The following is a 24,475-nucleotide window of genomic DNA, read 5'->3' on the forward strand; positions in this document are numbered from 1 at the left end:
AATGAGAACTTCATAATATTAGGATGTATCAAAGTTCTTCAAAATAATTGGCTCAGAATTGGAACTTTCATGCTTAAGATACATTTTAAATTCTACAATGCAAAGTGGTTTTTAACATTTCTAAGGTTACACATGTTTCATCTGAAACCTTCATTTATCCCCAGATATCAAACCAGCTAATGTGTTCATTACAGCCACTGGGGTGGTAAAACTTGGTGATCTTGGGCTTGGCCGGTTTTTCAGCTCCAAGACCACAGCTGCACATTCTTTAGGTAAGAGACACTATATCATTTCATTCATGGATGTGGTTGGTTTTTTTGTTTGTTTGTTTCCCATGGTTCAAAAAATAAAAGAAGTACCAATTATATACCAGATCTTCATTCTTAATAAGCATATCTTGAAATTATCGGATCCTAAACAGAGGACCACCACCTCTTGTTGGGTAAATGTATTTTTAACTATTGCTGTAGAGCGTTCCTTTTAGTGTATCTTGGAAGAAGTCTTTATTTCACCTTTTAAAAAACTATATGTAGTAGTTTGTAAATGTTTCATAAAATAATATAAATGGTTGTGATTACAGCAGAGGAAAAATTCCAGATGATGTATTTCTGATGAGGAAAATACTCCATTGAACATTACAGAAGAAATATCTGAAGTTTATTCACTCTAGAGTTAATAATACAGCAGTGTTCTCAAATAGAATTAAACATAATTATGTTATATTAACAGTGGAAAGTTTATGAAATTACTAGGAAGAAATAATTTTTAAATTGAATAACTTTAGTTAGAGATTTAAATTTCTCTTAAAACCCCCATATCATATTTTCTCTTTGTAAATACAAGACTTAGATAAAATGGTGACAATCAGAATAAACAAAGAACAAAGGTAGAAAAAAAAAGCTGGCTTTAATTAAATGGTGCCCATCTTTTGTGTCATAATTTCATTGATACCTTGGTTTTTTGATAAATTATTTTATATGTAAACAAAAAAAGTTAAGTTGTTCAATAAGGGATAAATGATTTATACTAAATAACAAAGTAGTAGAATAAGCATCTGAATTAGTTGACTAGAAATTTTTCAGGTTTTTTGTGGATCTGTTAACTAAGATTCTATGGGGCTTTGAGCTGGTCATTTAATTTTTCTGTGTCTAGAACAATGCTTGGTACATAAATAGACAGTATTCATTGGGTAACCAAATACTGTATCCCAAGAAGTGGTAGAAAGAAAATTGTTCACACTTTCCATGGGATTTCAATTTTTTCAGTACTTTAAGAAAATAAAATTTCATACTGATAAAATTAGCATTTTCCCCTTTCTTTTACATTTATTTTTACAAAGAATTGCATTTTTTTCTGAATAAGAAAATTTTATATGAAATCCCATAAAAAGTACATAGGTTTGTGCAGCAAACCTATGAGTTTCACTTGAGAAGTTACAATTCTTAGAATACAAATAGTGCAGGATCACTAGAAAGAAAACTTTTAACTATCCTAAGCCACTTTCGTTTGTCACTAGTAAAGATAAAATGTTTTTACTTTGTTACTCACCTGATGGAATTCCTTAAAAACGTAGCATTGTTAATTTGCTTAGAAGTGTAAAGTTACCATTACCCATAGAGAGACATACATGCTGGTCTCAAACATGAACCTTTGCCAGGGGACTTCAAAAAGCTGCTAGAAATGAAATTAAAAAGATAGAGTTTTGCATCAAGTCCATTTTCTGACAACTTTTTGAAATCCCTTCTGTTTAAATGTTGCTTTGCAGACTGACTCTGAGCTATAGTATCCATCTAACCCTAAGAACTCAGCTTATTAAAGGAAACTTAGATCTCAATAGTTTTGGAAATGGACTTCTGTGGCATTCCTCTGTCTACACAGTTCCCAACAGCTTACAAACACATAGACATCTACAAACCTAAGTGATGTGCTATGCCAAATCACATGATACAGAGAGTAAACTAGTTGTGACAGATTTAATTCTTAATAATTGAGCATTTCTAATACCAAGTTTTACCAAAACCAGTTCTCCCAGTCTATATAACATGTGGACATGTTATAATACATAGTGATATCCCAAATTCCTCTGTATTCTAATATTAAAGTTTGGCTAGTGAGGAGGTAAAGGGTAGACTGTTTCTGTGACAACTGAATCATTAGAACAATAATTTCTTTCATAAGTACTTCTTCGATATTATTTTGAGAAAAAAATTCTTAAAACAAGAATTTCTTATTTATGCTTTGTGCAAAGATTTTGATGGGTTGAGATTTGAGATTAAATTCACTAAATAATGTATTGAATGCTGAAAAGTAACGTTTCAATTGTAGCTTAAGTTCTTGAACCTAATTTAAAAAATCCTATTTAAAAAGGGTCAAGAAAAATTCTCTACCAAGAAATGTTTATAATATATTTGCATAAAGCAGAAACTTTATTGAATTTATAGGAACTCTAGACAAATGCACAAATATTAACATTTTTCTCTCAGTATATGATACAACAGATAGTAAGTATTATCATAAGGACACTGAGGATTTAACAATACTACCTACCAATCCAGTCTAATTGATACTAAATAAATTCTGAGCAGACTTAATTTTAATGACAAGTTGCCGTAATTTTTACTTCTAGAGAATTATTACTCTAATTGTCACATATTTTTAAGAGCAAATTTAAAAGTGTGCTTCCAACAGTTGGTGCTGAAAAGTAATCGGAACCCTGGTTACTTGTATAAATATGTTAGTGTGTTGGCTCATTTTATGATTTTACTGAGGATAAATCTATAGATCATGATTTTTCCATAGAGGTCTAAATTTTGGTAAAACTACAAATAAATGAGATCTATTTGTAGTTAATAGAGAAAAATCTGAATAAGCTTACTCTGAATGAAAGTGTCCTGGAGCCAAATTTCATTTAACTTTTGTAAAGGAACTATTTTCAGGAATTTAATTTAGAAATGCAAAGATGCATAGGCTTTTAGAAACTTCTTTTTGTAGTCGTGTATTTATAATTTTTTTACCAAAATCATTTTTTGTTCAAAAATCAAGATACGGGTTTAATTCATTTTAATATGCACTTCCAGAATATTTTGCATTGAACAGTCCTTATGAGATTGCCTTTTCCATTTGTCTGCTAATTGTACATTTCTTATGTCAGTCATTTGATTGCATAATAAATTGACACATAATAAAACCTGTAATTCTGTTACAGCTTCCGGAGCATATAAAGTTGGATAGATAACCACAGTTTCAGTTTTCAGAACCAATTCTTTAATAGTCTGATAAAATAGTAATAATTCCTTGAATGCAGAGATTGAGATTTGTAACTACTAAATCGGATATTTTCAGATCTTCAACATTGGGAAAACCCTCAGCAGCCTTTGTTTTCTGTTCCCTGCCTTGGCTCCCAGGAGCTCTACTTTCTAATTTCTCTTCCTTAATCCATAACTACTTCATGTTTGGACCAGGACATTAACCTTGTTTGCTTACAATATGATTTTTCTTTAATCAAATCTATAAGTTCTCACTAGAGTTATGTTACTCAGTGATATCTCATTATATTACTTTCCCCCAAATTTTTGATACTCCCCTATTGACTACGGTATTCATTGAACATCCTGGTGTAGCAAACAGGGCCTCTAGAACTTGAACGTGCTGTGTCCTGTCACTTTCCATTCTTGTTAACTGCACCTTTCTGCTCCTTGTGTGACAGGCATGTTTATTTATCCCGTGGCTTTGCTGATGTGAGAAACAGCATGATGTTCTAGAGAGGATGGAGAATAATGGATTTTCATACCCATTGCTCTGTAGAATCTTGATCAAGTCACTTACGTTGTAAAACTCAGTTTTCAGATTTTATAAAAGGAGAAATGTGGGTAATAACTGTCCCATGTTGTCCTTTAACCCCTGATCGACCCTTAATCAAGTGCTAGAATGAATGTAAAAGTGATTTCTGAACACTGTAATTCACTGGATAGGTGTTCAGTTGCTTGTGTTAAGATGATCATGAGAGTGGTGGTCGTGGTGATGAAGATGCAGGAAAAGAAGATGGAAAGAACAGGTGCAATTTATTTATTCTGTTAAAATATTTGAATTGATTTAAAGAATCTTTTTAGTACTGAATTTATGCAGGTTCTATTCTTGAGACAAGGAATGTAGCCTGAGCAAGACAAATACTTAAAGCCTTTGTCTTCAAGGATCTTGCTTGTGGGAGGGAATAGACAGTAATAAAGCAAATAGTGAGATGATTTGTGAGTTATGTGCCAGAGAGTGGCCCATGTGGGAACCCTAGAGAAAAGCACAAGGTGGGCCAAAGGCTTTGCAAAGAGGGATGTTTGAGAATCAAAGGATGCAAAAGAGGCAGCCATTTTGCGGGAGCTGGGGAATAATGTCTCAGCCTGATTGAGGGTGTTTTATACGAAGGGGGAATGCTTGGTAAGCTCTGCCTGCAGAAGGCTTGCTGGAGTGGATGAGGGAGGTGCCGGGCCAGCCACAGGAGGAATTCACCTTCATTCTCAGTGAAATGGCAAGCTTTCGTAGGGCGGTAATGAGGAAAGTGCCATGGTGTGAGTTGAAGCAGACCTCCTGCCTCTTCTTTAGGCTAAGCGTGGCAAGGATTATCTACCGTATTCAGATGCTTCTGTGTCCAAACTGCTCATCTTTCCCTCTTAGGGAGCCTCTCGGTATGTGCTACCCAGTACTGGACAGAATTTACCAAAAGCTCATCAGCCTTTGGAACAGGAAGCTTATCCCTGCCTGAGATCTGGATCCATGATCCAGACAGTTGTTTTTTTGTCTCATTTGTTTGGAACTTGAACTTACATTAATGAAGTGTTCATTTCATATTTATTTGACAGAGAGTGTGGCTAGGAAGACTAACTGTAGGATATTAGACATATCCTTGTGAATTTTGCTTGTTTTCTCTTAAATTTATAAGGTGGACAGACAGTATAACAGATGTTAGGAAACTTGCTTTCTATCTCTACATCCTTAAAATTTGTGAGGACAACCTAGCTCTTCCTTCAGTCAGGTTTTATGATGGTCTAGATGTGTGGCTTTCAGATTTCTTGATGACTCCCCAGCAACATTGAAACCCCATGGGAACATCATCACTTATAACTGAAGAAAAATTTTCATTAACAATGTTTTCCATTACACTGTGTGCATTCTGATACTGTCAATTTTATTTTGGTTTCACCAAAAATAATGCTGGTTGCAGCCCACTAGCTAAATGTCAGAACTCATTAAGGGATTTTCTGACCTGTGATCGGAAAGCATTGGTCTAGATCTGCAGTGCTTTCCTGTGGTTTCATTTACTTAAAGGCCAGTCCCTCCTTTTCTGCCTCCTTTTAGAGGTTCTCCTGACTTTTGGGTCGATCAGTTAAATATAATTTAGTCATTTGTAGTAATCCCTGTACTTCTGGAGGTGAGTAACAACACACATAGCTCTTTACGCTTTGCAAATTGTTCCTCTCCCTAAGAGCCTTGCAGACAAGGGTGCACTATGCACATGTTGTCCCTGTGTTGGGCTGGGGGACTTGAAGCAGAGAGAGGTACAGGAGCTTACTCTCTCACAGTTTTTCATCACGTCAGTACCTTGTGATGTTACTGTTCTCTGACGTGTTGCTCTGCCATCTGGAATTACCTTATTCTATTTTGTTACAGTGCTTAAGAGCCTACAAATGAAAGCATAATTTGTTCTCTTTCATGGGCTTCACTGCTCTTGCTGCTCCAAGAGCTGGAAATAAACAGGAAATGGGCCTTCAGGGTGTTAAAGTCTCTCTTGATGACCCTCTGCCTACCAGCCCTAGATATTCTAATGGCCCTTTGAAAGCCGAAACTTTGCCAACACCTGTGAACTAGATCAGAGAAATCAAGTTGTAATTTTTCTCATCTCGCAAGAGGCAGCATATGCTTTTGGTGCATTTCTGTCTCTTAACTTACTCTGAAGTCTTTCAGCAAATATAAATATTCTGACCCAGAGGCAACTTGCTAAGAGATCAAGTATCTTTACCTTTGAATATTGAAATATGTAGCAGAGTAACAGAACATTTCTAATATTTTCCAAATATATATTATGATTTCTAGTCAAATCATATCAAACTACCTTTATTTCCTATAATAATGACCCAGAGGAGTCCTCTGTTACTGCCGAGTACCAATGTAGGGATGAATATTTATATTGCATTTTATGATTTCCAAAGAGTTTTAAAGCACATGTCCTCCTCTGTCCTCAGTGTTGTACAATGGGTAGAGCTGCAGATTAGGACACTGACATCACTTTATTTAATACTGAACTCAGCCCCTGACTTTTCCCCCATCCCTGAAATTCATCTTTATCCGAGTATTTTCCCCCTTAGGACTTACTGTCTTCTAACATGCTATATAGTATACCTGTTTGCACTATTAGTACTCATTATTTCCCTCTCCTAGCCAAAAGTCAAGCTTTGTAGCCGGCGCCGTGGCTCAATAGGCTAATCCTCCACCTTGCGGCGCCGGCACACCAGGTTCTAGTCCCGGTTGGGGCGCCGGATTCTGTCCCAGTTGCCCCTCTTCCAGGCCAGCTCTCTGCTATGGCCAGGGAGTGCAGTGGAGGATGGCCCAGGTGCTTGGGCCCTGCACCCCATGGGAGACCAGGAAAAGCACCTGGCTCCTGGCTCCTGCCATCGGATCAGCGCGGTGCGCCGGCTGCAGCGGCGGCCATTGGAGGGTGATCCAACGGCAAAGGAAGACCTTTCTCTCTCTGTCTCTCTCTCTCACTGTCCACTCTGCCTGTCAAACAAAAAAAAAAAAAAAAAAAAAAGGTCAAGCTTTGTGAGCATAGAGATCATTGTTTTTGGTTCCATGCTGTATATCAGATCCCTACAAAAGGAACATTGCCCACTAAGAAAACTAAAAAACACACTCTGTCCCCACATGAAGCGGTTGAGCTCTTAAGAGAATGAACATCTTTTGAACCCATGCCCTTTTTCCTCTATCCCTGCAGTGCCTTAGCAGGGCTCTGGGTGAGTGGCAAGTCCTCAGCACACTGAATAGAGTGTTCCACTCATGCAATGCCTGAGTCATCTGTCTTTGCTTTCTATTGCTGCCCTAACAAATCACCACACATTCAGTGCCTGAAAACAACAGAAAGGGGGCAGCATTGTGGCCCAATGTGTTAAGCCACCACTTACAGCACCAGTTCATGTGCCGGCTGCTCCGCTTTCTATCCAGCTCCCTGCTCATCTGCTTGGGAAGGTGTGGAATATGGCCCAAATGCTTGGGCCCCTGCCACCCATGTCAGAGACCCAAGTGGAGTTCCAGGCCTCCTGGTTTTGGCCTAGCCCAGCTGCTCATCCCTCCATGCCACTTTACCTACAGGAACTGCATTCTTAGCTGCAGGCTGTTGGTAGATTCACTTCTTTGGTGCTGTGCTCATCTGCTCCTTGGCTGTCAGCTGAGGGCCCTTCTCAGCCACTGGAGGATGCCCTCATCCTTGACTTCCTCATGTTCAGGGCCAACATTGATGAGAAGAGTCCCTCTCGCTCATCCAGTCTCTCCTGCCCCTTCTGCCACATCTCACTGATGCTGTAGGATAATCTCCCTGTCCTAAGGTCTGTATCCTTACGTTTGCACAGTCCTTGGGCCTTGGACCATACCATAAACTGTTGTAACATCAGGAGCAAAGATCACAGGGACCGACACTCTGTCTCTGCCACCATTTTAACAGATGGAAGAGTCGCTTGCCTTCTTCTGAAGCCTGAGTAGGTGAAGTTCAGAGGTACTAGTGGAAGTTTACCTTACAGAAATTAAGTACTATTCTTCTTGAACATATTTTGTCATTCTCAAATTTTTATTATAGATCAGAAGAGAAAATGCCACATTTGACTTAACATAAATTTTGGAAACAAATAATTTTCTATCATTATTTTTTAAGATTCATTTATTTAAAAGAGTTACACAGAGAGAGAGGTAGAAGGAGGGGGGGAGGGAAAGAGAGAGAGAGAGGAGAGAAGAGAGAGAGAGGTCTTCCATCCATTGGTTCATTCCCCAGTTGGCTGCAACAGTCGGAGCTGTGCTGATCTGAAGCCAGGAACTTCTTCCCTGTCTCCCAGGTGGGTGCAGGGGCCCAAGGACTGGGGCCAGCTGGATTGGAAGTGGAGCAGCCGGGACTCAAACTGGTGCCCCTATGGGATGCAGGCACTGCAGGCAGCAGCTTTACCCAGTACGCTACAACACCAGCTCCCTCTATCATTCTTTATTGGTAATGCTGTTTTAAGTTATTTTGTAAAGTTTATTTAATCCACAAGGGTTTATCACCTTCCCACAGTCATGCTTCTCAATGTCCTACTCCATCATGGAGTAGAATGTGGCATGGAGAAAAAGTAATTTCAACAGAAGTTAATTAGGAGAATCACCTATTACACAGTCTGACCTCATCGTCCCACCCAAAGGTGTCTGCAAGTAATTGGGCAAGTTCTCTGCTGAAAGTCTTCTTGCACCAGAATTGTATTTATTCATATATAAGATGAAATCTTTCATGACTGCCCTACTTCTCATGAAAGGAGACAAACAACTGAGAACAGGCCGACTCAATGTGTTGATATGGCATTTTCCTTGCTTTCATAACATCCCCAAGAAGGCAGAAGATGGAGAATTTTTCTTTTTTGCATCTGTGCGTGAACTTGATTGTTCTAAGTGGTGGTTGCATACCTTGAAAATGGAATAGAAGTTAAAAGGAAAAAGCTAACTTTTTTTGCTTGACAAGTATTTGAAACCCCTTGAGGGGAGATTATGCTGTTGTTTTCATTATAGGATTGCTTGAACTCCCTGTTTACCTTTCCCAGTGAGGCAAATGGTTCTTTGATTTCTGTGATGTTGCCAGCAGTCAGTGCATGGCCATCATTCAAGCTAGATATCAGAATTTTCACACTGGAGTCTCTTGAGTGTACAATTCCTGCTCCCCACACTATTTCCAGGTGTGATGTAGCCTCTGATTTCAACTTGGAAAATTACTGTTCTTGAACCAGGCATTAAAACCGTTTCATTTTTGGTGCCAGGAGCCACCTGTGGTCACATGCTTGTTTTCCCCACACCTTTTCCTAGCACCTCTCTGGATCTTTCTTTGGCTTATCCTCTTCATTGTTCAAGGTGGCGTGGAGCCATAACGGCAGCATATGTTCCATCAGCACTGCAGGCTGCCTTCACCGATTTATTTTTAACTTTCAGTCTCTCTTAAGTAATTGCTCTGGAAAGAAGCTATTATCTAATTTTAAACTGTGCACATTTAACCTTTCAGCCACCATAACAAGTATTTATTTAAAACAATCAGAGTTGCTGCAAAATAGCATAATTTACATGTGTGGCTCACTGAACCAGGACCCTTTCTTCCTGGCTTTTCATATGTGCGTGTTGTGAGTTTTTTTGAGGCATTGTGAGACAGAGCACTCCCATCTGCTGATTCACTCCCCAGATGCCCTCAATGGCTGAGGCTGGGCCGGGCCGGGGCCAAAACCTGGAACCGGAGCTCAAGCCAGGTATCCTGTTTGGGTGGCAGGGACCCACTCAGCTCTGCCTGCTGTGGGCTGCACTGTTGGGAGGCTGGGGTCAGGACCTGGAGTCAGGCATCAAACATAGGCACTTAGATCTGGGGTGCGGGCATCTTAACCTGGGTCTAAATCTCTAATACCGCATTAGCGCTACATCACAGCAGTCCTGGTTTCACTAGATTGTGAGCTCCACAGGATGAGGGATTTATCCTGTTTAATTCTGTCTCCGCAGCACCTAGACCAGTGGATACCATGCAGGAGTGCCTAATAAACATGTACTAAAATCCCGCAAGATAATACCTGAAACACATGTAACATGATGCCTGGAGTCGAGTGGCAGTAGCCACACAAGGTGCCGAGCTGTTTTTTCTAAGCGTCATTAAACCTCTTAACTGTTGGCCAATAGACTTAAAAGATGACAAATTTTATCTTTTAGAAGTCTTTTGCAGAAGAAATATTGATCCACCACTCAGCCATTCTATACTGACCTCAGATAACACTCCTTCAAATGAAATAGGTCTCTCTCCGTTCAGTCTGCTGACATGATTTCTGGGCTGGCTGCTAAGTAGGAATGAAGGAATGGAAATTTATTCTTATGCCCTGATGTGTGTTTAAATCTATCTGTGGTATAAGATGACTTGTCCCCTTTTAATATTATCAACAAGCCATGTTCAGGTTTTCTTTCCGGCCATTTGCTCTAATGCTAAGAAACAATCTATGTATCCTGAGTTGGCTTCTTTGTATTCTCTCTCCGCTGTCCTAAGTCATAGTTTAAGGAGCTTATCCCTTTTCTCATTTCATGTTCCATATGGGCTTCTGTAGTGTTCGGGAGCGCTATGGAATCTTAGAGCTAAAGGCATCTCATGATGAATAAAATATATTCTCAGTGAATAAAAAGCAAAGTGAGGTGTTTCTAGCTAGTTAGTGACAAAGATAAGATGTGAAAGATTTCCTGACCCATGACTGACTTTGTGCCACCCCCCTTCTTTAAAAAAATGATTCACGAGTAACCAAACCTAACCATATAAAGACCATGTGAAGGTGGTTTGGTCATTCTGTTTCCTCATTTGAGTCTTTGCAGGGATTGCAGTGCTGAAGTTTTAGATCAACAGTTGACAGCATTCTGTAAATGTAAACTTATTCATTTAGCTCCATCTCGCCTAATAGTCATATACTGGCAGAGTTTTTGGCTCTCTTAAGCATCTTGTAGGACTTCCAACAATTGGGTTCCATTTTATTCAGGATAAGTTTTATAGTACATTTATTGCTTGTGGCGCATATACTGCATGAAACTTTCCTTATGTAGTTAGAATAAGCCAATGTAATATTTGAGTGACTACCGTAGTGTATTTTATGTGATGTAAAGATTCAATAGCATTTTCAGTTGTTGGCGATTTTCCCATCAGTCTTTCTGTTTTTTACGTTACTATCTATTTTTTACTTTTATTCATGTCAGGAGGTTAAAATGCATAAATATCTGTTAATACTGTAAAATGTATTCTCATTTTACTCACAGCCATAAATTTTTGAAAGATATGGGAGTTATGCACCCTGCAGTCTTGAAGCGCTTCAATACATAGTAATTTGCATGATTGTTTTAATCTCTAATCATATCACTGTACAACTCTTGTACAGCTGTTAAAAGAAGTCACAACATTCTTGAGGCAACAATCAGACACAGCTGTCATGGGTTTAAAAAAGGTTTTAGGAAATAATTATATCTTCATTAAGTTTGAAATGTTGAAAATCTACCACTGCAATTAAATGCACTGCAAATTTTCCTGAAGCTTTAAACTTTGGCCTCTGCTAGACAGAGCGTGGTCAGGGCACGGCAAGTCTGTGGGATGGGGCTGAGCCTCCTTGCTCAGTGACCGGCAGAAGCAGAGCCCCTGTCCAGAACAGAGGGCCGTCTAGGGAGCAGGCCAGAGGGAGACAGAAAACCTCCCTCTTAGGCCAAGTTCAGTAATTGATTAAGCACTTACCCAAATAAGCAATGTTGTACTGAACACAAACTTACTCATCTTCCTTCTTAAACGATGACGCTGGGAAATGTGCCCACCAAGGGGCTAACATATTTAGCTCTACATCTCACTAACTATTCAGGATATTTGTAAAATACTGAAATAAACCATGCATGTAGGGTGTCGAGAAGCTGGCCGATGACACGAGGAAGCATCCATGTCTAAGTTTAAAGCTGCAGTGTTCACCGAGTCGGTAACTTTTGCCATGACCTCTGGCAGCTCAGTAGAAAGGACTTTTCTTGTACATTGCTTTTTATTTTTAAATTTTCAATTTAGCACAGAAAAATTCCTAGTCATTCTTTTCCTCTGCTCCTTTCGCTGGTGGGTCGTCATTGGTGAGTTCAGTTTGTGTTGCAGTTAAGGTGTTATGCTGGGGCTAATCTCTGTAAAACGCTAGCATTTGTTCTTTTTCCCTATCATCAATCTTTCACACTCATATCAAACCCCTAATGTATCAGCAGGTTTCCCAGAGCTACTGGGTAAAATTACCTTTGCTTTTGGTAAACTCTGAACCTTGGAGCCGAGGTGTTTTCAGTCGCCCCCTGTGGATTCTGCGAAGGCTCTCTGCACATTCCTCACTGCCAGTCACCGCTTTATGTCCTGAAACCAGGAGCTTGTGCAGGGCCCACTTATTATTCCAATTGTACCCACCTCCCTTCTGTAAATGGAGAGTGTGCACAGCTATTTCCAATCATTGCTGCTGCTTATGCAAACTACCAGTGACTGTGGCAGAACTCCCAAAGCTAGATACCTTGCATGTATTTGGCATGCTACAAAGTCTTTAAACCTGCTTATTTGTCTAAAAGTTTCTTTGCTGTTCTGACACAACAGAAATTGGCAGATTCATCTGTATTCATAGTAGACGCTACAAATAATTTGTCTCATTAATTTCATATCTTAATAGTTTACATTCAAAATTCTTATCCTCCTTTTGGCATACCTTCCTTTCACTTCCCTTCACCTCTGTAAGTTACTTTGCTTTCAGCCTTTCTGACTGGGACCATCCTTAGTAAGAATGGATTCCGGTAGAAGTGGGGTTTCTGGGATACCCAGTTCATGATGCATGCAAGCATCAGGCTGCTAACTTCATTCTTTTGGAAAACTGTCTTTGAGGAGAGTACTTTGCTGCCTCTGACTAAAGACTCCTGGTTCAGTACTGGGAGTCTTAGATTTACAGTAAATACCTGGAGAGGTTTGGAAAATTAACAGAAAAAGATTGCCCCTTTTTCTATGTGTAGAGTGTGTTAGTATCTCCTGCCTGCAGTAAGATCCCTACCTATTGTTCTCAAACTTTGATTTTCTGTTTGTCTTTGAAAGCCTTAGGTTAATGATGATGAAATAATGGCCATATAAATTTGTAATTAAAGACACTCAGTTTGAAAGCCACTTAGATGTTTTACCCTTCAAAATACAGTGTGTATGTGCATTTATTTTGTCAGCATTAAGTCATAAAAACTTATTAGCACATCAAAAAAAATCATCTAGAGGATCTTATCTCTAAAAGATGTCCATCATGGAAATAACTCATACAGTTTTCCAGAGTTGCCAGTGCCTTACACATGATATTTTATATACCGAATCGCACATATTCTCTTCCGTGTGCAAGTCACTACAGCACCAAGTGTTAATGGTTATATCACTTATGATCTGCAGAACCATGACTATTTTCCATGAGATGCTCCTGTGAATGACAGTATGATTTATAGGCAACCGAATTACTACGCTGTATAATACTATTTAACATATTTTGATTTTTGACTGTTTAGAATGGCCAGCCTTTTTTTTTTTTAATGAAATAAAACCAATGCTAATCACTTAGGTAGGTTTTCTTTTGAGAATTTTTTCTTGTAATTGTAATTGTAATCTAGATTTTTCCTAGATTGATCTAAAGGGAACAGGAGTCTCATCCTGCACTCTCTTTTTAATGTAATATAGTTATTAATATGCTATTTCAGCATGGCGACCAAAGAGTAAAGTACAAAGTTTTGAGTATACTCAAAAACAGTTTCCTGATCTTAATGAATTATTTCAATGACATTTTTAATGCAAAATTTTCTATTTCATTTCTTATCGTGGCTGCATCTTTATTTTTATACTCCTATTTATTATTTTGTAGTGGGTACACCTTATTACATGTCTCCAGAGAGAATACATGAAAATGGATACAACTTCAAATCTGACATCTGGTCTCTTGGCTGTCTACTATATGAGGTAGGTAGTGTTGATAAATTCCATCTATTGATGCCTCTTTACTGACTGTATTTCCCCTATCCTTATAATGTACACTTATTTTTCTGGGTGATATTTAAGAATCAGCTTTCTACCTATGAAGACTTCATTGGGTTAATTATATTTATAATAAGCATTTAAATAACTGCTACCATCTTTCTATATATTTGTCCATCTAATGTGGTTTAGAATTATGTCTTTCTGATGTGAATTTTTTAGCTGTAAACTTTTATGTAAATATAATGCTTTTCTGCATATCATTTTTACATATTTGAACAGCTAGGAAAACTTGCTTAGTCCATTGTAGGAGAGGTATAATGAAATAGATTTGAAATATGAAAGGGTAGTAAGTATTTATCAATATTTTGTTTCACATTCACATATCTAATTCAGCTTTAAGGGTAGTTTGACTACATATAATTCTTCTAGGTTATCACTTAATTTAGTTTCCATGAGTAATGGTTTGTATTGGTAGAGCTCTCTCTCCTGCTCTTATCAAAGGATGGTGAAATCATATAGGTAGGTCCTCTGGAAAGATTACACTGCAGTTATTTAATAGGCAAAAGAAAGCCTACGACTGACACTCTTTACAGCCATGTTATAGAGCAGAGGTTTAATCAAACTATCTCACTCTATGGTAACTTCTGTAATTTTTTAATTGAATGGTAAAAACGAATGTAGGCTTTGAGGCAAAGCAGTTAATTAAAAACTACCACTAACTAGGTTTTGGTAAAGTGAAGGAACAGAAAACAGAAAATCATTTCCATTTCTTAGTGTATATAAAGGAAATGTGAAGTAGATGGGTAGAAACCAATGTGTTTCTTGCCTTGTATTTCGTGTCATGTCCTCTTAAGGGTGTGATGTGGTCTTTATTTTAATTGTACCACCATTGCTTGCAAGTGGAGCTGCAGGAGGTGGTTTTTGTTTTTTTAAACGTATGTTAAGATCTTTCATTGTTGATTACAGATTCCAACTTCCTTTAAATGACCCGAAGTTTTTAATTTTATTCTTCCTACTCAAGTAACCAATGGCTAAAGTGAAAGGATTTTTAAATGTTCTCAAGTAAACCAATTTTTAATAAAAATATGCATTAATGATGTAACACGATGACATCTTTATGTATGCACATGGGATTATAAGAGATTTATAATAGTCTGTTAATAATTTGGTACATTGTTGAAAAGAAATGGTTTCATATTAGGTTACTATAATGTTTAAAAATTAGCCACTTTGTACATTTAAAATCTTTATATCTGTTTAGGTCCCTTAGATTGCTTCAGGCCCTAGGCTAATACTATCAAAGCAACATTTTCCCATTAAGCACCTATAAGTAAACGGCGAATTGGTTTCCAATAATGAGATTAAATTTAGCAACAAAGAAAGTTCAGTTGAGGGTAATAAGTGTTTCAGGGAAAAGTTTGCGTAGATTTTTAGAGCTAGCAGTCCCCTGTCAAAACTGAAATAATTTCTACATTCTGAATTTGCCTTTGAGAGTGTCTCATTTTCAGGTGTGCTTAAAGTAATCACCAAAATAAAAAGTATTTCTTTGGACACTCCTACATCCAAGAATTATGTGTGCTGTGGATGATTTCCAGTGAAAGTATTTATCATGCCAATGTTAATTTTCAGCTCAATATATTTTTTCCATTCCTCCCTGCAAGACTTTTGGAAGAACTAGAAATTTTCTAAAGATTTAATTTACCTTTATGTGCTCTCTCCTTTCACTGATGTTTGAGTACAGTGTTCATAGAATACTCAGCAATTTAGCTTTTAAAATTTGGCCCTAGCAGCACGCAGAGATTTTGTGTTGCAGCCCACTAAGAAATTATTATTACCAATGGAAGAATAGGAAGCCTTTTCTGAAAATGCATTTTTTAAACTCAGAAGATTAGACTTTCAAATATTCCTGAAACCTCAAAAAAAAAAAAAAAGTCCCTATCAGTACAGTTTTAATTGATATGCAACAAAGTAGACTTTACTAATTAAAATCAAGATGCTGTGCTTTTGCTACACGGACCTTTACATGGAAAAGTAGGTTTTACACATTTCCTTTATTGTTCCGCGCAGCAATTGCATCCTTACAGGGTTGTAGGTTGGTGGCTTACAGTTCAAAAAAAGAGAGAGCTGCCACCAGCCCCGAAGACAGACAGTGGGCTTCCGTCCCTCCGACACCCCCAGAATACTAATAAGGGAAGTCAGACCCTGGAGGTCAGGGAGCAAGTCAATCATTCTAGCGATCGTCTCAGTGTGGAGGATCAAATTAGCCTGAAAAATTCAGCTGCTGGGAGGAGAGGGCGAGCAGCTGTCAGGGGCAGCATCGAGATGCACTAATGAACCAGATGAATAGTGCAAAAGCCTGAAAATAAAAACAGGACAGTTGACATTTTTCATCTGTCAAAGCAGGAGATGCATGAAAATATACTATTCCTGTTTAACTCCTTAGGGGACATTCAGATGATTTTTTTTTTTTTTTGTTAACACTCTGCAGTATTGAGACAAAAGTACTGTAATGAACTCCCAGCATAAGAGAATTCATATATATGTAGCATTTACTTAAGGCTCTGCAAACAGAGATCACGCTTTATATATAGTGTATTTTTAAAGATGGCATTTTAAAGTATTTATTATATCAGAATGCTTCCTTGCATTTTAAACAAAAACATGGTTATCATGGTCCCTTTTCTGGAAATTTCCTCTCAGGTGGAGTGCTTTATTTGTTTGGGAACAAATTGTGTTTGCTTTTTTCTTGGACGTGTGGAGCAACTCTGTTCCTGAGGTGGTTCTGTGTAGGTGCATTTGGGTTTCCGGTAATGCAAACGCCTAGGTAAAAATCGGTCTGCTCCTTCCCAGGTTGCATTTCCACTGCCAGCCCCTCCCGGGCAAGGCTCTGAAGGAGTTAACGCCCTGCGTGGTGCGCAGAGGCAGATGAGAGCCATTTTCAGCTTGTCCTGTCCCCACTGACACTCACTGAGTAGCACAGCATGGACGAGCGTGTTTCACACACACGCTGCCTGTCTGGGGAATGTACACATTGTCCTTCCAAAATCAAACTTATTAGCACATGTAGAAAAGGGTGACTGACTTTGGGGCAGCCTGGCACTCCGTGTTGTATTCTTGCTGCTGCGGTTCAAAGATTTAGAAGGTTTTGAACAGGATACGAACATTTTAAATTGAATTTTTAGTTTGTAACCCTGCTTACCGCAGTACTTTCTTGCACTTTAAATGTCAAGTGAGAACCTTGTCTTAAAATAAATTTAAATTCAATAATGTCTTTTTTAAAGTTGCTCAGCTTTTGAGTTGTGTTCTGCACAGTTATATCTCATTTGGAAGCCTTGAATTACACCCATGATTTGTAGAGGTTTTACAACACATTCACTGCTTTTGAGACATTATCAAAAGAAAAGAAGGTCTAATTCATTTTAAGCTGTTTGGGGATGGGTTATAATATGCAAATGGAAAAGACTGTTTTTTTCTCAGAACCTTTCCCTATAGAAGCTGTTATGCAAAGTAAAAATGCTGTGCGTTCTATTCCCTAAACCATTACCAGATTGTGATTCAGTTTTAGCTGCAGTCTCCTGTTTGCTGTGTTGTGCCCTTTGCTGGCTGAGCTGTGCCTTCGCATGTCTATTTCATCATGAGACATGCTTGTCATTCCATGACATTGTTTACATCATGTTTACAGAGTTTTTAAGTCAATCTATTCTCCGTATTGTTTTACTGTTTACTAAGAAATATGCTAACTATTTCTCTTCTAGGGGATTTTAAAGCACTGAAAAAATTTAACCAAAGTTGATGATATTTAGCACTTAATACAGAATTCTCAGAAAGGAATATTCGTCATCATCCACATGCGCAGATAACTATTTAAAGCATTTGTGATTATTGTCTGCCCCAGTGTAATGTGCTTGAGGAAATCAACTTTAAAGTTGCCCTGTAACTATATCCGTTTCATTGGGAGCGTTTTACAGATGGCTGCGCTACAGAGTCCTTTCTATGGTGACAAAATGAACTTATACTCACTGTGTAAGAAGATAGAACAGTGCGACTACCCACCTCTGCCTTCAGATCACTACTCGGAAGAAGTAAGTCATTTTCTGTTCCCGTCTTTGGCTCTTGTTCATTTTGCTGATGTTTGTTTGTATTTTATTAAGAACTTTTACTTTGTCCAAACATACCAGTGGATAGTGCAGGCAGCAGAAATAGCACTTTTCTTGGTGTTTTCATTCTGTTGGAGACTTGGTGTTCAGAGCTGACTGCAGTTCCTAATGTGGAGAGGAACACAACACAGCATGTGCTGTGAAATTGGCCACTTCCCAGGTGTGATGAGAATAGTAGCTGACTTTTCAGAGTGCTGAATGCAACAGGGGCAGACTCTAATGCTCACACTCAGACTCTACGTAGCCAGCATGTCTGCTAGCCCCTCACTCTCCTCTCCTCGGACCAGCAACGACAGAATAGAAATTATAACTGCTGGCAGAGGGCCCTCCTTTCCACATTGTCCCCAAATTGAAACATTAGCCACATGTTTCTGAACCTGCTTCATTAAGCTTTCTCGTCCCTCCTTTGACAACACCTGTCCTGTCACCACCTTGCTGCTACAGTCAAAATTTCCTTTGGGGAAATATTTTGAAGTTATTGTAGAAGTGTTAAAAATTATATCAGGACTGAAATTTTTCCAAGATTTTACCTCATTAAGATCAGAACCTGAATCCTTGCTTGCTTTGGTAACCTGTTGAAGCGAGTTGTTTTGGCTCTACCCAATACCTAGGTTTTCATTGAAGAAAATGTCTCCCATTTTGGCCTAATGCATCATGATTTTACCCATGTTGAAGGACGAGGTGCGCAGAAGGGCAGTGTCTCGGGTCAGCTGAGATGTGTTCAGAAAAGCTCTTTTTGGAATGCTCATCAGGGTCCACTCGGAGAAAACATTATCTTGAGTCAGGATATCTTGGCCTCAGGAAAATGAAAAGGAACAAAGGAAAAATAGAAAACAAGTACAGTGTGCACTTATTAGGTAATCCTGTCGGTCTTTCTATTGTGAAATGAACAGCATTCAGTCAGTATTAAGTAAGGAGATTTGAGATCAAGTAACAGAAATAAGTATCTCTAAAGAATGACCATATATAAAGCATTTGTGTTTCTAGAATGTAATAGGACTTTTTCTTCTGTTAGTTTTGAAACAAATAATCAATGATGTCTTTTTGCTTCATAGCGTTTGTATTCAGGTAATTAGAATCAACTCTTAGAAGGCAGCGATGAAAACTTGGAAGTATTATCTTCATTTGATGTTAATGCTATTATGTTAGCCATTTTTAATTACTATTTTGGGTATGGAATATAAATATGGCATTTCACAAAACCAACTTCAGAACTATAGTCCTGGAAATACAGTAGGGTGTGAACAATAATGCAAAATGATAGCAAGAATGTCAGGGGCCTTTCTTTGTTGTGTCATTCATGCTGTCTTCTTTTTTCCATGAAGCGCATGAATATTTCACATATCTGCATCCTCATCCCCTATTCTTCTTGACTAATTTTCAGACTGTCTGAATTTGCATTTCACATGGTAGCTGATTAGGAGATGCGAGTGCGGCAGCGAAACCTCAGCAGGCGGTTACCATGGTGACCTTCAGCAGGATTTTAATGATGATACCACTAGTGGTTCGTTGAAGTCCGCCTGCCTGCAGGGCTACTTCACTGCAGCTAAGTGTGAAGTTGGATATGCGGATTCTCAGCCAAGGGGCAAATATCAAAGTCTGGCCCAGATAGAAGGTCTTGGAGTTGGGAAGGGAAAATAGATTCCACTTCTTACTTCCCTCCATATAGTTACCAGTTTTGAGAAGAGCTATAAAGCAAAACACATTATTTGGTGTACTTTCCAAAAAAGAGCACAATTCCTCATTTTGGTAAAAATCTGTTGTCATGCTCTGATGAAATAGAAGGCCATACCATCTGGGTAAATATGGAAAATAATTCCTACTAAAGAAATGAATATAAAAATATGCAGACTGTATCACAATGCTACTTTAATCTGTTCAGTTATGTAGAAGAGTTCTCAGAACAAGAGCTTTGAAATGCAGATGTGCTAATAAATATTTTTTCTCCTTAATAGGAACTCAGTTTGTTTCTAAAATAATTATTCAGAAGTAGTGGTTGCAAAAGAAGAAAAAGACAGATTTGGTGCTGCCATAATGATATCTTAAATATGTCTTTATAAAGAAGGCTCTTTAGATCTTTCAAAAATCCAAGTTGCCATTTAATTTCGGTGTGGCAAAATTTAATTAAAAGGACCAGTTCATTAAGTGTCAGTTTTATAGCCCCAAACAGTCACAGGTTCTGTAATTGAAAATAAAAATTGTAAGCAAATTAACTTACTAAATGTGTACTTGAGAGCCAACCAAATTTACTTGACTGCCACTGAGTTTTCAAGGCTACTGCCCAAAGAAGATTGAAGGCAGCATGTCACGAGAGGACTGCCTGTCCCTGTCACGGAGCCCTGACTGATGGGTTCCTGAGGGAGCCGAGATAGAGTCATTCCATGTAGAAGGACTTGCAGTCTCAGACCTGGAGGTTTTTTTCCTTTATTTTCCTATACTATATTCTAAAGCACAAGTACTGTTAAGCATAAAAACCAAAACATTTTCCTTTGTAAAAATAAGCCTCGGTGTCAAATCTTTCCTTTTGGATTATGCTAGTTATTACATATGACTAGGATTCAGGTCTGAAATTTAGCTGCACATGAATGAATGATACAAGGAGATGTATATTAGTGGGCTTACTGAAATATTTGTTTGATAATTTTTCATGGTGTCCAGCATTCTTTCCTATTTTTTAAAAAAGAGCTCACTTACATATCACTGGGAATTACAGTATTTAACAAAAGTCATGGGTTGGAAAAAAGATTTTCCCTTAGTTGTACCTTAAATTAAATTTGTTATTACTGTTAACAGTAAATGTTCAATAAACATTTGCTTATGCACAAGAAATTATGATTCAGAATGCCCTTCATAGTATGCCCTGGGTTTATCCCTCACGTTACTTATCACGCGACCCTCCAAGCTCTACCAGCGCCAGTTCTACCAGAAGTTCAATTTTTTTATGGACGAGTTTAACAGAAACACTCGTTCTCTTGCTTCTGCACATAGCTTGGACATCATCTACAGACAGTTTCCCTGCCCCTGCCCCTGCCCCCAGCCTGTCCTAGGTCCCAGGTCCTTGTAGCTACTTCTTCAGCTACTTCTTTGCATGTGGCCTCTCCCGCCAGACTGTTAGGCACCGCCCCCTGAGGAGTGCTAACTCTGTTGCTTCTCTGTCTCTTGGACCTGACGCATTCCAAAAGGTTTGAAGGAATAAAGTTTTTTTTTTAAAGATTTATATTTATTTATTTGGAAGGCAAAGTTACAGAGAGAGGTAGAGACAGAGAGAGAGGTCTTCCATCCACTGGTTCACTCCCCAGATGGCCGCAACGGCTGGAGCTGAGCCGATCCTAAGCCAGGAGCCAGGAGCTTTTTCCTGGTCTCCCATGTAGGTGCAGGGGCCCAAGGACTTGGGCCATTTTCTACTGCTTTCCCAGGCCATAGCAGAGAGCTGGATGGGAAGTGGAGCAGCAAGGACTAGAACTGCCCACATGGGATGCCGGCGCTGCAGGCTGGGGCTTTAACCCACTGTGCTGTCCCCTAAAAGAGTAAATTTGAAAACAGAATGAATGAACCAATAAATGAGAATTGAATGAGTGAAACTGCTCCAAAGAATTCTCTTACTCTAAAGATAGACATTCTGGTTCGAGTTTTCCTTTATTACTATCCTGTAAAGTTTAAAATTCTTTTACATAAGCACCATAATCTCTGAAATGTCCAGTGCCCAGTTACTGAGAAATAAGACAAGCAGATCATTTTCTGTCAGTTACAGTATATGAGACAGTAGAGCAGTCATCAAAATTACACATTTATTCACTAGATTATTTCATGAGACTCTTAGAGAATACTTATACTGGTAAATATTCAGAAAGCCATAAAATGTGACTGTATCGAGTTAACTCTTTAAGTGTTATGTTTTCTTAAATCTGAAAATTAGACGTCATGTAGAATATGGGTTTTATTTTTGTAAACATTTATTAAAATTTCTTGTTGACGCAAAGACTACACAAGAAAGGTTGAGTAGAATTGTGCTTAGTAGTTGCTTTAAATCTATTTTAGGTTTGAACAGATAGGTTTGGAAGAAAGTTCTGGAAACTTGACAGTAGGGTTTGCAGATGAAAGCTTAGGAGAAAGGAATGAGAAGGAATAACTAGGGTTATCTTGGTTCAAGAGAACAGAGTACAGAGAAGTTGGATTGACAAGAATTCTGTGGAAAAGGAAATTTGAACATTTGTAAAACATTGGAAAGACTGCTAAAACCTTTTTAGTAAGGCAGAATGTGTTTTAGTAGTATTTGTTCTGAACATATTTTCAGCTATTTAGCAGTTATTTTAAGTTTATTATAAATAAGACTTTTGAAAGGTACAGCATTTGTTGTATCTTCTAATTATGCTTTTGGAAATATGCTAGTTTAATAACTCTTACTGCTGCTTTTCATAGATGAAACAGCCAAAATGTGATTTTGGGATCAGAATTATTAACCCTGTGTTCAGTATATTATTTAATGTCTCCTTTGCTTTTTATTACATTTGTTTTGCAACATTATCCCTCCATTTCATACATAGAGAAATATTTATCGTTATACAAAGCGACTGGTGAGATTATTTCTCAGCTGAACAAAAAATATGCTTTAAATGTCAACCTGAAAGATCAGATCCAATCAAAAAGCTAATAGACAATAAAAGAAATCTCAAACTTTTGCCTCATAAGTAGTAGTGAACCTGTATTTCGTCTTACCTTTCTGTTTTTATTTTCCTTTCTAACTTGAGGGTGTTCCCTTCCTCCAGTTTTGCCATTCCAGTTGGCGAAATCAAAGGCACATGGTGGGGATCTTTGCTGGTCTTTTTACCTTTTGTGGGCTGGTTGAGTGGTGCATTCTAGTTTCACTCAGATGTGCACAGATTTCCAGCATAATTTTCATTACTGACAAGAAGAGTCTTGATTTCATAGAGAATTTAAAATCTAATACAGGATCCAAAAGTCAGTTTTCATATGGTTGATTACGAATTTTTAACTGAACTAAACTGATTTCAACTTTTTGAATCTCTATTTTCTGTCTCACGACTTTTCCAAGAAAGAAGGACCATGGTGGCATTATTCCCTTTTTAGAGATGGGCAAATAGAGGTCTAGACAGTATTTAGAGCAAACACAAGACTTCAAGCTGCCCCCATTTTGTGGGATTCCCCCTGCTTGAGCTATGGGAACACACAGCCCTAGCCAAACTCTCTGCTATCTTATGAGTGAGCATTTCATAATTGTTAGCCTTAGCATTCTTCACTTTTCTCTTCTCTGTCCTTACTTGCTCACCATGCTTATCTGGAATTTTAGCATGTGGAAGGCAGAGGCACCATTGGGCATTTGTGCAGGACGCCTTAGGATTCTGGATACCTCACAGGCATGCAACGTTGAGAGGGGGAATGAGGAAACTGGGCAGGATAGGGGAATTATTTTTATATACTAGAGGATGTAAAAACTGCTATATGTATCTCAAGATAACATGGGTTGATTCATAATGTGAGAATACTTCTAAAAGGTAACGGAAAAGTAGAGTTAAAACCTAAGTTTATAGTGGTGCAAATTTTGAAAGCCAGGGTGGTTTTTCCATAATAGGCATTTTCTGAACTTTCTGAAAATCCCTAAAGAAAAAAATATTAGTTTATCATTAAATTAAAGCTTTAAAAATTATAACTCATTGACTTAAAGATATTTAAAGCAGAGAAAGAGGGAGAGAAAGAGAAAGGGGAGGAAACAGAGAGGGGTGAGAGAGAGGGAGGAGGGAGGGGAAAAGAGACAGAGTGGGGAGAGAGAGGGAGGTATCTGCATCCATTGGTCCACTCCCCAAATGGCCACAGCAGTGGTTTGGGATGAGCCAGGAGCCTCACACTGGGGTCTCCCACATGAGAGGCAGGGGCTCAGTACTTGGATCACGTTCCACTGGCTTTCAGGAGCATCAGCAGGGAGCTGGATTGGAAGCAGAGCAGCTGGGGCTCAACACTGGTGTTCCAACATGGGATGCCGTCAGTGCTGGAGTGGCTTCACCTGTTGTGCCACAATGCTGGCCGCTGTAACTGATTTTTAACATAGTATTTATAAGTAATTTCTATGCTTAAATTCTGGATGTTAAAAGATGTTTGAGTAACAAAAAATACAACCTTTGTAAATAAGAAGGGAAAAGATGGAAGTGTCAGGTAGAAGTTGAGTTTTCCATTTTTGAGGTTAAACTGAGGATAAAACTTTTCATTGGAGTACTCTAAATATTTTTGTTTTATTGTTACTGGATTCAGAAATTATGTAAGTTCCCTTGAGTTGTTACTGGAAATTAACCAGTGTCACTTAGATTGGCGTGAAAACATTCTTTCTAATGCATTGTCTCACAGATATCTAAATGATATCTAAATACCTAATATCTAAATAATATCTTAATGATATCTAAATATCTAATATCTAAATATCTAAATAATGCTTAACAGTAAACTTATTTGAATTTTTCTGTAGTCCCTGTTATATAACCAGATGCTAAGTGAGATAATATTTTACATTAAAATGAAGATGTGCAGTGCTAATAAA

The 24,475-nt window shown here is 38.3% G+C and overlaps 1 protein-coding gene across 4 annotated transcripts in view; it reads left to right on the forward strand.

Annotated features, from left to right (window-relative positions):
• NEK7 (NIMA related kinase 7) overlaps positions 1–24,475 on the forward strand; it is a 148,372-nt gene that overhangs the window by 111,520 nt on the left and 12,377 nt on the right. For all 4 annotated transcript variants that reach the window (XM_051821072.2, XM_070055072.1, XM_070055070.1 and 1 more), the window contains 3 exons: positions 165–272; positions 13,659–13,753; positions 17,740–17,853. In XM_051821072.2, coding sequence (XP_051677032.1) covers positions 165–272; positions 13,659–13,753; positions 17,740–17,853 — 317 coding nt within the window. The remainder of the gene's footprint in view (positions 1–164; positions 273–13,658; positions 13,754–17,739; positions 17,854–24,475) is intronic.

The sequence above is a fragment of the Oryctolagus cuniculus genome, chromosome 13 (genome assembly GCF_964237555.1).
Source record: "Oryctolagus cuniculus chromosome 13, mOryCun1.1, whole genome shotgun sequence".
Classification (NCBI taxonomy): domain Eukaryota; kingdom Metazoa; phylum Chordata; class Mammalia; order Lagomorpha; family Leporidae; genus Oryctolagus; species Oryctolagus cuniculus.